At 46.2% G+C, this 15,054-nt stretch overlaps 1 protein-coding gene across 1 annotated transcript; it reads left to right on the top strand.

Annotated features, from left to right (window-relative positions):
* Nucleotides 1–3,581: 3,581 nt before the first annotated feature.
* On the top strand, nucleotides 3,582–11,056 carry LOC131192696 (zinc finger protein ZFP2-like). Its single transcript, XM_058172107.1, has 6 exons — nucleotides 3,582–3,712; nucleotides 3,918–4,520; nucleotides 4,775–4,889; nucleotides 5,006–5,073; nucleotides 6,483–6,612; nucleotides 9,245–11,056. Exons 1-6 carry the CDS (start codon nucleotides 3,599–3,601, stop codon nucleotides 10,471–10,473), a joined length of 2,259 nt encoding a protein of 752 aa, XP_058028090.1. The 5' UTR covers nucleotides 3,582–3,598; the 3' UTR covers nucleotides 10,474–11,056.
* The last annotated feature ends 3,998 nt before the right edge of the window (nucleotides 11,057–15,054 follow it).

Below are 15,054 nucleotides of genomic sequence, written 5' to 3'. Positions count from 1 at the left end.
ATGATAAGTCTGGTCTAGCTCTAAGTTTATTGTAGCTGAGGTTATTTCTGGCAATTGTGTTTATAGTATAAATGAGATTTCTTTTGCTGGTTTCATTTTTGCATATGATTCTACAGAATTTAGGTGCTACTGAACCATCACTGTATTTGAATTCAGGTCCGTCTCTGGAGACTTATTTCACTAGGGTCAAAGGTTGATAATTTGTAATGATGTTTCGTATTTTATCAATATCTGGTTCATTTGTAATAACTAGACCAAATAATATAGCATTTTGTCGCTTTTTCTCTCTCTCAATTGTATCTCTTACTAGTATTGTTACATTGTTTGGTTGATTGGTAGATGTTTGTGGTTTAGTTTGTGTACAAGGCAATGTTTGTTGATTTGGGAGATGTTTTTGATCAGTTGTGTTTCCATTTATTTTAGCTATAATTTGATTTTCAAGGTTTGTGAAACGTGCATCAAGTTGAGCATCAAGGTGTGCTAGTAATTTTTTTTCTAAGTTTGATTGAATGGTGTTTATGACAGTTTTAGGCTCCCAAATTGCCCCAGGGAGCGTCGAAGGGGCGCCTGGGCCTTTCCTGAAAGGGGCTTGGGGGTCTGCCTAAGGAGGAGATGGAGGGCCAATCAGCCAGGAGCAGGGGCTGGGGCTATTCCGGGGGAAGGATGGGAGGGGATGATGGGAGGGGAAGCGCAGCCCCACTGCCTGCTAGGATCCCCGTGGGGGGTGGGGGGCAGCCCTACGGTCGGGGAGGGGCTGGGAGGCCAAAGGGCTGCGGCTGAGAGAGGCCGAATCCAGGAAAGGCTCTTTCTCCCAGATCCCTCAGGGGGGAATCTCTTTTTTCCATAGTCTGAGGATCCCAAGGATTCTCTCTGGCAGCTCTGGGGTCCCAGATCCTCCCCCTCCCCCCTCTCGGCATGGATCGCTGAGACACCCCCCCCCGAGAGAGACTTTGGGAAAGGGGTCGAGGACAAGAGAGGGGAGCGTGTGAGTGAAGGCGCCCCAAGCCAGCCCGCTCAGAGACCCCCAAGTCTTCCCCTGGCTGGGGGGTTGCGCCTCCCCTCCTGCCATCCACCGCAGCCCAACTCCAGGCCGGGTCGGCGCGGGGGGGCCAAAGGAAGTCCATCGTCCCCTCCAGGGCTGACATGAACCCTCTCTTGAGCTGCGCCCCCCCCCCACACACAGTTAAGGGATTCTCCAACACTTTCAGTTTTGTTCAGCTCTGCCCCAACTCTCCCTCCTCCTTCAGATGAAATCACAAAGGACTCTGCCTGGAGACCGATGACGCTCGAACAGGGAGAGTTCCCATTGGAGCCTCATCTGTTTCCGGCCTCTCCCAGCTCAAATGTCCGAGAAAAGCGCTTCCTCCCCTTAGACACCCCCCTCAGTTCCTCACACACACACACACACACACACACACACTCACACAAACACAAAGACACAAAGACGAAAAAAAAACAAAAAACAGACACGTGTTGGTTAAAGGCCAAGATGCTGCCGTAGGAAGAGCTACTGCGCTGGAATCTGAAGGGAAGCCCCAGAAAACCCTCAGCCAGACCAGGGAGAGGCGCCGCTTCGCTTCGGGGCAGAAAAAGGCGATTCCCCTCCTTGAAACCCGCGTCTCCCTTGCTCGGAATGTCTGGACTAACTGGCCCCGCGAATTAATTCTTTTTTTTCTTCCCTTTTTCTTCCCTTCTTTCCTTCTTTTTCATCAGAATCTCTCTTTTCCTTGCAAAGCGGCCCCGAACGGAGGTCCCACAATCAAGTTTGGCCGTTTCTCCTCCGCTTCCCGCGGAGAACTTCGACAGGGGTTGGACTAGATGATCTCCAAGGTCCCTTCCAGCTCCGTTAACCTCTTATTTTATTTTAGATCCTTGGAGGAAGAAAACGCAGAAGCCCCCCAAAAAGCCCCCCCTTCTCTGCACCCTCAAAGAAGCCGAGAAAAGAAACGCAAAAGCCGCTGGAAGTAAAAAGGGGAAAAAAGCCGCCATCTCTTTCCCCCCTCGGAGGCTGCCGCGTAACAGCCGCGGGGAAAGCGGCTCCTGGCTCGGCTCGAAGGGAAGAAGAAAGTCTTATTTTTGCCTGGGAAGCCCGAATGGCCGCGGCGGTTGCAGGAGGCGGAGACCCGGGACTCCCCGAGAGAAAGGCCGGCCGGAGGGGAAAGAAGGGCCGGAGATCGCGGGAGGGAAATCGGGGCGTTTCTCTGGCGGGGTCGGGATCCAAGGCAGCCGCTGCCTCAGAGGCCAAAAGAGCCACAAAAGGAGCCTCTGGATCACCAGACGCCGCAGAAACGGCCCAGAAACCCCTCCGCTCATCCGGCTCGCTTCTCTCTCGGCTGCCCCAGAGAAGGGAAAGGGGCCCAAAGGATCCCCCACAGCCCCAGAAGGCAAATGGGTGGAAACTCATCCAGGAGACAAGCAGGCTGGAACTCGGGAGAAACTTCCTGACAAGGAGGAGAATTAACCGGTGGAACTGCCTGCCACCAGAGGTTGTGGATGCTCCATCACTGGAGGGATTTAAGAAGAGACTCAGCAGCCACTTGTTTGAAATGCTAGAGGTTCTCCTGCCTGAGCAGGGGGCTGGACTAGATGGCCTCCAAGGTCCCTTCCAGCTCTCTTGAATTCTGTCTCAGACCGTTGTTGCTTCTGCCCGTCAATAAACCTCCTTTCTTAAGCAGCCTCCATTTGATTCCCTTCTTGGAACGAACTGATTTTTCTTCCGACACTATCAGGGGATAAAATAGAAACCCCCGACTGGAAGGGGCAACTGAAGAGGTTTAATGTGGGGGAAATAAATATGCAGCTGCTGTCCAAATCGGACACACGGACACAAACTTTTAATTTTATTTCAATATAAATGTATTTAACATCCGCAGCAGACACAAAGGAACATCCTGAGGTAAATCTCCAACAGCGCCCAGAAGGAAAAGGCGGGGAAAAAGGGAAACGCCTCCTTTCCACCCGCAGCAACCAATCAGAGCGCAGATCCCCTCAGGCGGGAGCCCGCCCTCCCCCCCTCAGCCGCAACGGGGTCTTCAAGACCTTTGGGCCACTTTTAAAGGGTCCCAAAGAAACAAACCTCAAATGACTTTGCTTTTGTCCCTTCAGAGTGAATTGTCAGGCTGCGACAATTCTTTCCCTGGGCTAAAAAGAAATCAATGTCTTCAGACTTTCTTTTCCCCCCTTTCAGAGGTCGAAGCCTTTGTCCGACAGGGAGCCATGGAGAGAGGGGCCTTTCTTCCCCCTACTCCCATGCCCATCATCCCCGCCCTCTCCCTTCCCCCTCCCACGCGCTCCTCTTTCCCGCCCTTTCTACCATCCTGGCACTTCGCCCCAAGTCCACCAGGGGGCGCCCTCTGCCAAGGGAAGGGAACCACAGGCGCTTCCCCATTGGCCCACTGGAGGGCGAACGTCACATCCGACTCTCCGGAAGAGGCTGATAAGGAAGTGACGTCACAAACGCTTGCCTCTCTAGGACTCCGCACTCGCTCTCCTTACTCCCTGGGACCCCGGAGGAGGCGGAGAGGCTGCGGGAGAATCTGGCGGGGGGACGGGGGACATCCAGACGTGCCCCGGGTGAGGGGGGCTCTTCCCGGGTTCCATGCTCCCCAACCCCCCTCTCCCTGCAGGGGGAACTGGGGATCCGGAGAAGGGCCGAGTGGGGGGAGGAGAGGGTCGGCCTTGCGGAGGCCCAGCAGGAGACGAGAGAAGCCGGGTGAGGAGGAGGCAGGATTCGCACCAGGCTCCCCGAGGACCCCATCCTGTCTCCGGAGGGGGAGAGAAGCGGGCGGTCTCTCCAGCGGCCTCCTTCCCGGCCCTGCGCTGGGATGAGCCGCTTGGGGCTCTGGGCAGGTTGGGTGAAGGTCGCTCAGTGGCTGAATCCCACTTTCTAATTCTTTCTGTTTTTCTTCCCATCTCAGATACAGAAACTGGAAGCCATTTGTGGTCTTTCCAAGGCAAACTTTTCTCTTGGGGGAGAAAAAAAGAGCGGAATCACTTGCAGGGATCAGTCCTGTGGCCCCAGAAATGGTCCCGTGAAGGAAAAGGCATCTGGAGACCCAGAAGAGTCCTTGGAGCCATCTGGAGTTGCTCTGCAGGACAGAGAAAGGATGGAGACACAACCTTTGGGAAAGGAGGGAGCCGGAAAAGGCCCTTCAGCTGCTCAGCCTGGGAATTGGGGGAAGCTCTGGACAAGAACCAGGCAGAAGATCCTGGAGGAGGAAACCATCCTCCCTTCAGAAGTTCAGCCCTGGAGCTTCATCCAATATCGGGAGGCGGAGGGTCCCCGAGGACTTTGCAGCCAACTCCACGACTTTTGCAGGCGATGGCTGAGACCAGAAAAGCACACCAAAGTCCAGATGCTGGACCTGGTGGTTCTGGAGCAGCTCCTGGCTCTTCTGCCCCCAGAGATGGAGAGCTGGGTGCGGGAGTGTGGAGCAGAGACCAGCTCCCAAGCAGTGGCCCTGGCAGAAGGCTTCCTCTTGAGCCAGGCGGAGGAGCAGAAGGAGCAGGTCCAGCTGCAGGTAAGAGACTTTAGGGTGCTCAGAAGGGAATAGAGAATGTGTTTGAATCCTTCACCCCTCCTTCCCAAACTTCTCTGACATTCATCAAATGTGGCAATTTGCCAATTCTTGTAGGACATTGTTCCACTTTTTTCTCACTCAGCGTCACTGATGGATATTGGGGGCTTTGAGGTTGTGTTCTGAATATTAAAATCCATTTTATTTCGTGTGATGTACCTTAATTCTGCTTCTTTTTTCTTTCCTCCTGTTTGAAGTGCTGCACTGTGGAGATCAGAGATCCTGAGGGAAAGAAGAACCCATCAAATCCCCCCCAGGAGCTATTTTTCAGGAGGATCCCTTGGGAAGATCAAAGTCAGGACACCTCAGGAGGTAATGGAAAATCCTCCGATTACCCATCTGTCTTCCCTTCGCTCTCTCTTCTCTTTGATAGAATACCTCCTCCTATTTTGTTAATTACACATTTTGAAATTATTTATTCCTTACAGAGAAACAAAGAATGAAGGTTTCTGGTTTTTATGACGGAGATCAAATAGCAGTTGACCCTCCAAATCAAGTAAGAAAGGGGAAATTTATTAGATTTCTATTCTCCCTTCAGGAAGTGAAGCGGGTGTGCAGAGTGCTTTCTCCTTCTATTTCCCCCCCTTGTTTGGACTGGGTTATTTTTGTGTTTTTCCACAACATGGAAAGCAGAATAGCAGCTTCAAGTTTTTGTCAGCCAGCATAGCTTCCTCTGGTTATTTTGTTCTGCTAGGTAGTCCTCCAACTTTGAGTTTACAAGAAGGAATTTTTTGTCACAGTTACTGTAACAGTGACAGTAACTGCTACAGACTCTTTTTTGGGGGGTAATTCTTTGACTCGGAATTGTGCAAGGCTAATGAAAAATAAACACTCACATTGCCACATTACCATTTTTATAACCCCTCATTTATAACTTGTAATTTTCTCTTCTTTGTTTTATTTCTTTCAGCCAATGGCTCAGACTACTAGATCAATCAATGATAGACAGAGTGATAGGTCAGTTAATCCAGAAGTGGGATTACTTTAGTGAAAGGCACTGAAGGTTTTGCAGAATTAATGAATTTGATAAAACTTCCCCAGATATTTCTTCAGTGAAAGCAATTTTCAGATTTGCCCATTTTCTCACCTAAAATTAGGACTTGTGTGACGCACAGCCATTTAACTTAGTGCATATTGGGAATTTGGGAACAATGGAACAGAATAACAGAGTTGGTAGGGATCTTCTAGTCCAGGGGTCTCCAACCTTTTGGACCGCAGGGACCACTAAATTCATAATTTTAAATCCTGTGGACCACTAATAATTTTTCTGCGTACCACCAAAATTTTCTCGTGGGCCACCAGTGGTCCACGGACCACCCATTTGTGACCGCTGTTCTAGTCCAACCCCCTCATTTGACAGGAAGCCCTATAACATTTCATATAAATGGCTGTCCAATTTTTTTTAAACACCTCCAGTGTTGGAGCATCCACAATTTCTGGAGGCAAGTCATTCCACTGATTAATTGTTCTCACTGTCAGAAAATTTATCTTTACTTGAAGGTCGGTTCTCTCCTTGAATATTTTCCATCCATTACTTCTTGGATGCTCTTTTCATGAAACTAAACATTACCCAATTCCAGCAACCTTTCTTTATATGTTTAAGTTTTTGACACACAAAGAGAAAAAGGCTAGCCATCACTGACCTATTCCATGCCTGTGCATTTGGTTTTTCTTTCCTAAATGTAGAACCTTACATTTCTCACTGTTGATTTCGTTTTGTTAAATGGGGCCCAATCTGTCGATCCTTCTATTTCTCGAGCTTATATTCTGGAGTGTTGTTATTCCTGCCAATTTGGTCTTATCTGCAAATTTGATGAGTTCCCCTTCTATCCTCTTGTCTAAATCATTGATGAAGATGAACAGATCTTGCGAATCCTCCTGTTCTGTTCTTTTTTCTGTGTTCAGGAGCGTCTGGTGTCCTTCGAGGAGGTGGCTGTGTCTTTCTCTGAAGAAGAATGGTCTCTTCTGGATCCGGACCAGAAAGCGCTGCATTCGGAAGTCATGCTGGAAAACCATAGGAACGTGGTCTCTCTGGGTAAGAATTCTCTAGTCCCCAATCAGAGAGTTGGAGAAGACAGATTATACTTAGTTTTTTATTAAAAAAAACACTAATCAGATACTGTCTCCTGGGAGGGAGAAGGAAAGGATCTGACCTTCTTGTACTCCAAGGAAGGAAGGAGTCAATGTCTCTTTGCTTAGATGCTTTCTCTGCCATTTCTTATCTCTGTTTTTCCATTTCTATTTTAACTTATCTGTGGAGGCTGAAAAGGACGAGGTTGCTTTTATGTGTCCTCTGGAGGTCATGTGAGAGGAATGTGTTGTCATTTGTTCTCTGAAACCTCCAAAATTGTGTGAGAACAGAACTTTCACACTCAGCCCATGGAAGAGCATTCTCCCAATCCAATTCAAAAACAAAGGCCTCATGCAGTGTGACTCAGACCATCCTAGGGTATAGGTAATCTCCGAGTTATGACAGTTCACTTAGCGACCGTTCCAGGTTACGACTAGCCCTCCCCCTAGTACTTGAGACCCAGTCCTGAAATTGTGTCTTGCCGCACCACGTCCGTTGTTCACTTACAAATGAAAGCAGAGGCGGTGCAACATTCGGTGCAAAAAAGTGGGTGAAAATGTCTATGCATCTTATAGAGCGAATATGGGCCTGTTTTTGGCCTCCCAAACCCACCATGTGTCCCATTTTTGCCTTCTCCGGCATCAGGGAGGGCAAAAACAGAATGTGCAGAGGCCAAAAACTATTTTTTTTCTTGCTTTCCTTCTCTAAACCTACATGTGTCTTATGGTCCAAAAATACGGTACCTTGGGAAAATGTGGAGAGCTGTCAGTTCCTTTGCCTATTTCGGTGCATTTGCAGAAAAAAGAGGCCTAATGTAGTGAGAGATACGCAACATCAGTAGTGGGAAATCTAGCACTATTGATCTCACGTGATCTCGCACTACAGTGCTTTAGGCCTCTGTTCTCTGCTAACCAAGGCCTGCACGAGATCCAGGGCAAAGTGCTTTGCAAAGAGAGGGAAGGCCTGTACAATTTTTAAGACTTTTGCCCTGGATCTCGTGCAGTCCTCAGTTCTTAAACAAACATCAGACTTTGGGGCAGGGAAATAGCTATTCTTGAAGCTTCCCAACCTTTCTCAGCGCATAGAGCCTTTACAACCCAATGGGAGGCTTCAGGAAGGGATTTCGCTCCAAAGTCTCATCGCTGGGATCAAGGAACGGGCCAAGCGGGGGTCCCGCCTGCCAGACGGACACCGTGGACCAGCTGCTCCAAGATTCACCAGGGAAGAAGGAGATTGTTTCAAAATTATTTCATTTCTCACAGTTCTCTGCTGGTATTAACCCACCCTAATAAATGTAAGAAATACATTTAGGCAAGAAAAACAAAATTTACAGATACAGTATACGTGGTACCCTGCTCAATAGTTTTTGAACCATTTAGATATGAGCCAGCCGTGTGCAGCAGCTCCCAAAAAAGCCAACACAGTTCTGGGCTGCATAAACAGAGGGATAGAATCAAGATCACGTGAAGTGTTAATATCACTTTATAATGCCTTGGTAAGGCCACACATGGAATACTGCATCCAGTTTTGCTCGCCACGATGTAAAAAAGATGTTGACAAGAGTAACAAAGATGATTAGGGGACTGGAGGCTAAAACATCAAGAACGGTTGCAGGAACTGGGTATGTCTAGTTTAATAAAAAGAAGGACTGGGGTGACATGATCGCAGTGTTCCAATACTGCCACAAAGAAGAGGGAGTCAGGCTGTTCTCCAAAGCACCTGAAGGCAATGGGTTGAAATTAATCAAGGAGAGAAGCAACTTAAAACTAAGGAGAAATTTCCTGACAGAGCAATTAATCAGTGGAACATCTTGCCTCCAGAAGATGTGAATGCTCCAACACTGGAAGTTTTTAAGATGTTGGATAACCATTTGTCTGAAGTGCTCCTGCCTAAGCAGGGGGTTGGACTAGAAGACCTCCAAGGTCCCTTCCAACTCTTGTTATTTTATTCTATTCCTTAACTCAAAACTGACTGAGTGAGATTTGCATATATATACCATAGATAATAAGGGGACGTGGTGGCTCAGGGGCTAGGACATTGAGCTTGTCAATCGAAAGGTCGGCAGCTCAGCGGTTCGAATCCCTAGTGCTGCTGTGTAACGGGGTGAGCTCCGTTACTTGTCCCAGCTTCTGCCAACCTAGCAGTTTCGAAAGCACGTAAAAATGCAAATAGAAAAAATAGGAACCACTTTTGGTGGGAAGGTAACAGCGTTCCATGCGCCTTTGGCGTTGAGTCATGCCGGCCACATGACCACGGAGACGTCTTCAGACAGTGCTGGCTCTTCGGCTTTGAAACGGAGATGAACACCGCTCCCTAGAGTCGGCAACGACTAGCACGTATGTGCGAGGGGAACCTTTACCTTTACCTTTACCTTTACCATAGATAATTGTAAAGAAAGAGATTTTCTAGATATTTTCAAAGCTTTCATGACTTATGAATATAGAAATCATCATGTCTATATCACACCACTGTAAGCATGCAAACATATCACCTAATGGAATTTCAGAGAAACTCAGAAGGAAATTCATTTGACTTTCTACACTTTGATTTTTTTCTCTAACCTTGTGATCATTTTCATTTCCCTTTTGCTTTGAAGGTAATAATGGGCAAGAGAATCAAAATTTCTGTCAACTGTTCCAAGTGATCTATGCTAAAGATGGAACAGAGAAGTTTGGAATTCGAATGGAATTAGGAAGCCATGAGAGAAACCAGTCAAAGAATTGGAATCAGGAAAGTTCCACCGATGCTCCGATGGAAGACTTTCTTGCCCAACAAGAGAAAATAAGGGAAAAATACGTTGAGAAAAGTGTGAAGCTAATCAAAGCTAAAATACAAGGAAATGAACACTATTTAACCCAAAACAAAGGAGAAGATGCTATAAGAAGACACAATGGACAAAATTACAATGGGACATTCATTCTTTCTCTTGGAAATAACTTACTTACATCTGAAAAAACGATTGACACAAAAGAGGAACCTTATAAATGTTTGGAATGTGGAAAATGTTTTAGAATAAGCGGGCAACTCACTATCCATAAAAGGATTCACACAGGGGAGAAGCCATTAAAATGCATGGAGTGTGGAAAGACCTTTGCTCGAAGAGATTATCTTATTTCCCATAAGATGACCCACACAGGGGAGAAACCATTTAAATGCATAGAGTGTGGAAAGACCTTTGCTCAAAGAGGTTATCTTATTTACCATAAGATGATCCACACAGGAGAGAAGCCGTATAAATGCATGGAGTGTGGAAAAACCTTTGCTCGTAACAGTAAACTTACTAAACATAAAAGAAACCACACAGGGGAGAAACCATTTAAATGCACGGAGTGTGGAAAGACCTTTGCTCATAGCAGTACACTTACTAAACATAAAAGAAACCACTCAGGAGAGAAGCCGTATAAATGCATGGAGTGTGGAAAGACCTTTGCTGAAAGAAGTCATCTTAATTCCCATAAGATGATCCACACAGGAGAGAAGCCGTATAAATGCATGGAGTGTGGAAAGACCTTTTCTCAAAGAAGTCATCTTATTTCCCATAAGATGATCCACACAGGGGAGAAACCATTTAAATGCATGGAGTGTGGAAAGACCTTTGCTCGACGAGCTCATCTTATTTCCCATAAGATGATCCACACAGGAGAGAAGCCGTATAAATGCATGGAGTGTGGAAAGACATTTGCTCACAGCAGTGGCCTTAGAAGACACACAAAGCTCCACACAGGAGAGAAGCCATATAAATGCATGGAATGTGGAAAGAGCTTTGCTCAGAGCAATGGACTTAGAAGACACAAAAATATCCACTCGGGAGAGAAGCCATTTTAATGCATGGAATGTGGAAAGAGCTTTGCTCAGAATGGTCCTCTTACTTCTCCTAAAAGGATCCACACTCAGGAGAAACTATATAGCAATAGCAATTCCACTTCGATTTATATACTATACTACTATAATGCTTTACCACTTTATCTCTGAGCAGTTTGCAAAGTCCCCAGCAATCTGGGTCCTCATTTTAGCAACCTCAGAAGGATGAATTAACTACTAAAAGTGATCTATACAAGTTGAAGGTGTTTTCAATAAAATGCCAATTTGAAACTTGTCAGTTTCCACTTATTTAAAAATGCTCCATCCATTTTCTTGCTGAAATATTTTTTCTCATCCAGAATTTGCATTTTTGCTCAAAGGAATAGTCACAATTTTCACTTTGTAAAGCCACTGCCTCCTTTTTAGCTATTCCACAAAGATCTTTAATGTTCCCAGATGCAAATGGGCTTATTATGAAAAAACAACAACAGCCCACACCTGAAATGTTATTCTTTGGGTGGTAACCAGATTAGAGCCCTGTTTTAAATTAAGAGTTATTAAAAACAATCTTTCAAAACTGAGAAATTGTTAGCAAAGTACTTGGAGCCGGAACAGGCCTTTTAAGGACCCTCTTGGGGGAGGCTCACTCAGGACCGCCACCCCCCCATTAATCCATCTAAGAATTGTGCCAGTCTCCATCCCTTCCCTCTGCCTCCAAATGAAAAGGAGACCCTGAAAGGAAGCTAGGGGAGGGTCTCAGCAGGAGAAGATCCAGGCTGCCATTCTCCCCCTCCTTCCTACCTGCCACCTTCAACCTCCATTTTCAGAGGTTACAAAAAAGCCAGAAATTCATTAGCTAGTTGAAAAACTAGCTGATCTTTTTGCATCTGAGAGCAGAATTCTGTCACGAGGGCTGAGAAGAAAAAAGATGGGGAAGAAAACTAGAATATAAAGCGAAACCTTCAGTTTAAATAAGGTATTTTAGAGGGTCTGCACGAAAAACACAAGAATGGCCTCCCCCTCTTCTTCCCTTTCATCACCCCCCCACCAGGCAGGCCCACACTGCAGTGGGCTGGTTGATAGGCAGGGATAGGAGAATTCACCCCCCCTTTCAGGGAGGAAAAATCTGGGAAGAACCAGCAATTCATCTTCCAGGGTTTATGGAAATCTCCCTAATTCTCTTAATTAGGGGGTAATCAAGAGAAGGGATCCCCCTCCCTGCAGATGTTTCATATGAAGAAAGAAGATGGGACTAGGATGTGGGTGGCAGCAAAAGGGGGAGCCTGGTGTCATTTGCCCAGAAATTGTGTGAAATGTCACAAAGAAAAAAGGGAACCACAGCCCATAAAGAATGGCCTCCGCCTTCCCTTCCCTTCTGCATTTCCCCAAACCTCAGAAAAATTCTGGGCAAGATTTGTGTGTGTGTGTGTTTCATTGCAATGTAAAATTTCTGGCTTCTACAAGAAAAAGCTACAAACATTTTCAAAAATTTGCTGTGTCTAAAGCAAGGGAGGGTTCCCCCCCCACACATATTTTGTTTTTTGTTTTTTAAAAGAAACAATGAAAGACTAAAAAAATCACCAATAACTTATAGGAGAGGATGAGATGAGGGAGGAAGAGGAGAAACTCACCTGCAGGAGGTTGGACGGGAGTTGCTGAAAGGAGAAAAAGACCCAATCAGGACCGTTCCACTCCGGACTATGCGATTAGCCTGAAAAGGCCCGTTAACTCTAGCAAACAGGTTTTCATACAGATCAAGTTTATAATAGGCATCCTCAAATCAAAGACTTAAAGTCAAGGTGAGATTCATCCGAATATTCATAATCTATTCCATTTCCTAGTATAAAAGAACAGTAGATTTGTCCCCCTGTTCAGGAAGCATGTTTCCTCCTTAGCAATTCGTAATAACAGGGGCTTTATTCTACATACAGGCAGAGAGCCTCAGTGGGCAATCAGTCACACAGATGTGGTCACATGTCCTGGACCAGTGACCACCAACCAGTGGTCTGTGGAAAAATTATTTTTATGTTGCACTAAATACTATTTATTTATTTTTTTAAATCGTATTAGTGGTCTGCAAGATTTAAAATTATGAAAGGTTGGTGACCCCTGATCTAAACTCAAGTGCTGTGGGCTGGATGTGGCCTGCGGGGTGCTTAATTCTGGCCCATGGGGCAGACCTGGAAATAGCAAAGGACTGGCCCGCGGTGCCTCTGGCAGCCTGTTTTGGCTGGCAAACTGCTGCAGGAGGCTGTCCAGGCCAAAAATAGGCAGGGGTGCGTGCGGGCCCCCTGCATCCCATTTTGGCTGGCAGGGGACTGCAAGATGTGTTAATCCCATCTCACCCCCTCCCTCTCCCGCCAGCCTGCAGAGGAGAACTACAATGTTGATCCAGGCCTCAAAGAAATCCAGTTTGACACCCTTGTCCTAAAAGGTAATCTCTGTTTTTTCAATCGCAAGATCTAAAATGGACAGCTAACATCAAAAACATCATTAAAAAAGGACAACAAAGAATGTTCTTTCTGCGCCAACTCAGTAAGCTCAAACTGTCCAAGGAGCTGCTGATTCAGTTCTACAGAGGAATTATTGAGTCTGTCATTTGCACCTCTATAACTGTCTGGTTTGGTTCTGCAACCCAACAAGAAAAACACAGACTTCAGAGGATAATTAGAACTGCAGAAAAAATAATTGCTACCAACCTGCCTTCCATTGAGGACCTGTATACTGCACGAATCAAGAAGAGGGCCGTGAAAATATTTACAGACCCCTCGCATCCTGGACATAAACTGTTTCAACTCCTACCCTCAAAACGACGCTATAGAGCACTGCACACCAGAACAACTAGACACAAGAACAGTTTTTTCCCGAAGGCCATCACTCTGCTAAACAAATAATTCCCTCAACACTGTCAAACTATTTACTGAATCTGCACTACTATTAATCCTCTCATAGTTCCCATCACCAATCTCTTTCCATTTATGACTGTATGACTGTAACTTTGTTGCTGGCAATCCTTATGATTTACATTGATATATTGATCATCAATTGTGTTGTAAATGTTGTACCTTGATGAATATATCTTTTCTTTTATGTACACTGAGAGCATATGCACCGACAAATTCCTTGTGTGTCCAATCACACTTGGCCAATAAAAATTCTATTCTATTCTATTCTATTCTATTCGATTCGATTCGATTCTATTCTATTCTATTCAATAGACACAGAGGGATAAATCGCATTTACACACCATTCAAAGAGGACAATGGGAAACCTAGGAAGGGAAGAAAAAGACACACCTCTACTCCAACAACCAATAGATAAGAAGGGATCAGCACCACATAAATAAGGACATCCCCCCCCCGGGACTCACCTCTCTGATCAATCACAGAATTGATCTGGGAAACACCCCCCCCCCATAGCTTGTGTTGGGTTGGTCGAGTAAGGAGTTCGAGACCGGAATCGTGACAACACCTCTTTTTATTTAGAGTGAGACTTCAGCAAAAGGTGCAGGCAGGATGCTCTCCTTATATACACACCTGGATCAGTTGGCCACCAATAGAATTCAAATGTTTTCCCGCTGGAATTTCCCACTGGAATTTCCCACCAATGGGATCATACACAACACTCCTCCCCCCCTGAATTGCACTTCACCCAGGTTTTTTTTTTTTGTTGTTGTTCAGCAATTGTAATAATATTCATAATAATCACTTAGATAATTCAGGCATTCCCTGTTTCTACTTGACCTGCGCAGTTCAGTTTTGGTGGGGGAAACATGCTCAGCTTTGGCGGGGGACACATGCTGGTCAGAGCTGCCCTCCCCGCTTCCCAGCTCTTCCATTGGGTCGGAGGTGTTTTCCACGCCTCCCAGCTCTTCCATTGGGTCCCTATTTTGTGGATTATTGGTGGCTGTTTCTTCAAACCCTGGTGGAATAATCGCTGTTGGGTTGGTGATGGGGCCAGGTGAGTCATCCAGTCCTCCTAGGTTTGAGTTAGCTGTTGGAAGAATTGGATGATAGTTAGGGCCGGAGATGTTTTCTGTTCGTTTACGGAGTTGATCAATATGCCTCCGTTCCAGTTTTCCGTTCCCAAAGTCTACTTTATATGATTTGGGACCGGTTCTTTCTATTATGTAGCTGGCTAGCCATGCCGGGCCCTCCCGAGTAATTCCTTGCGAATACTGAATTTCCTAGTTTGAATTCTCTCATCCCCTCTCCTCCCTCTTGGTAATTATCTGGGGAGTAGTTTGGGTTTAAACAGTCGAGAGTACAATGAAGTTTTTATCCCATGAGGAGTTCGCCGGGCTTAGGCCTGTGGCCGGGCAAGGTGTGACATGCTGTGAAGTCAAGAAAATGTCAATGTGCTCTTGCCAGTCCCCTGGCCCCAAACGTGCTAGTGCTTCCTTTGTGGATCTCATGAATCTTTCAGCCAAACCATTGGTTGATGGTTTGTGAGGAGCCAACAGCGTGTGTCGGATTCCCAAACCAGCCAAATAGCTTTCAAATTGTAGAGCAGTAAATTGGGGCCCATTGTCAGATACTAGGGTGTCGGGAAGCCCATGTGTTGAGAATAATCTCCAAAGAATTCGGATGACGGCTTCCGTTGTTG

The sequence above is a fragment of the Ahaetulla prasina genome, chromosome 2 (assembly GCF_028640845.1).
Source record: "Ahaetulla prasina isolate Xishuangbanna chromosome 2, ASM2864084v1, whole genome shotgun sequence".
Taxonomy (NCBI): Eukaryota; Metazoa; Chordata; class Lepidosauria; order Squamata; family Colubridae; genus Ahaetulla; species Ahaetulla prasina.
The sequence above is the reverse complement of the archived record's forward strand: the minus strand, read 5'-3'. Positions and strand labels throughout refer to the sequence as shown.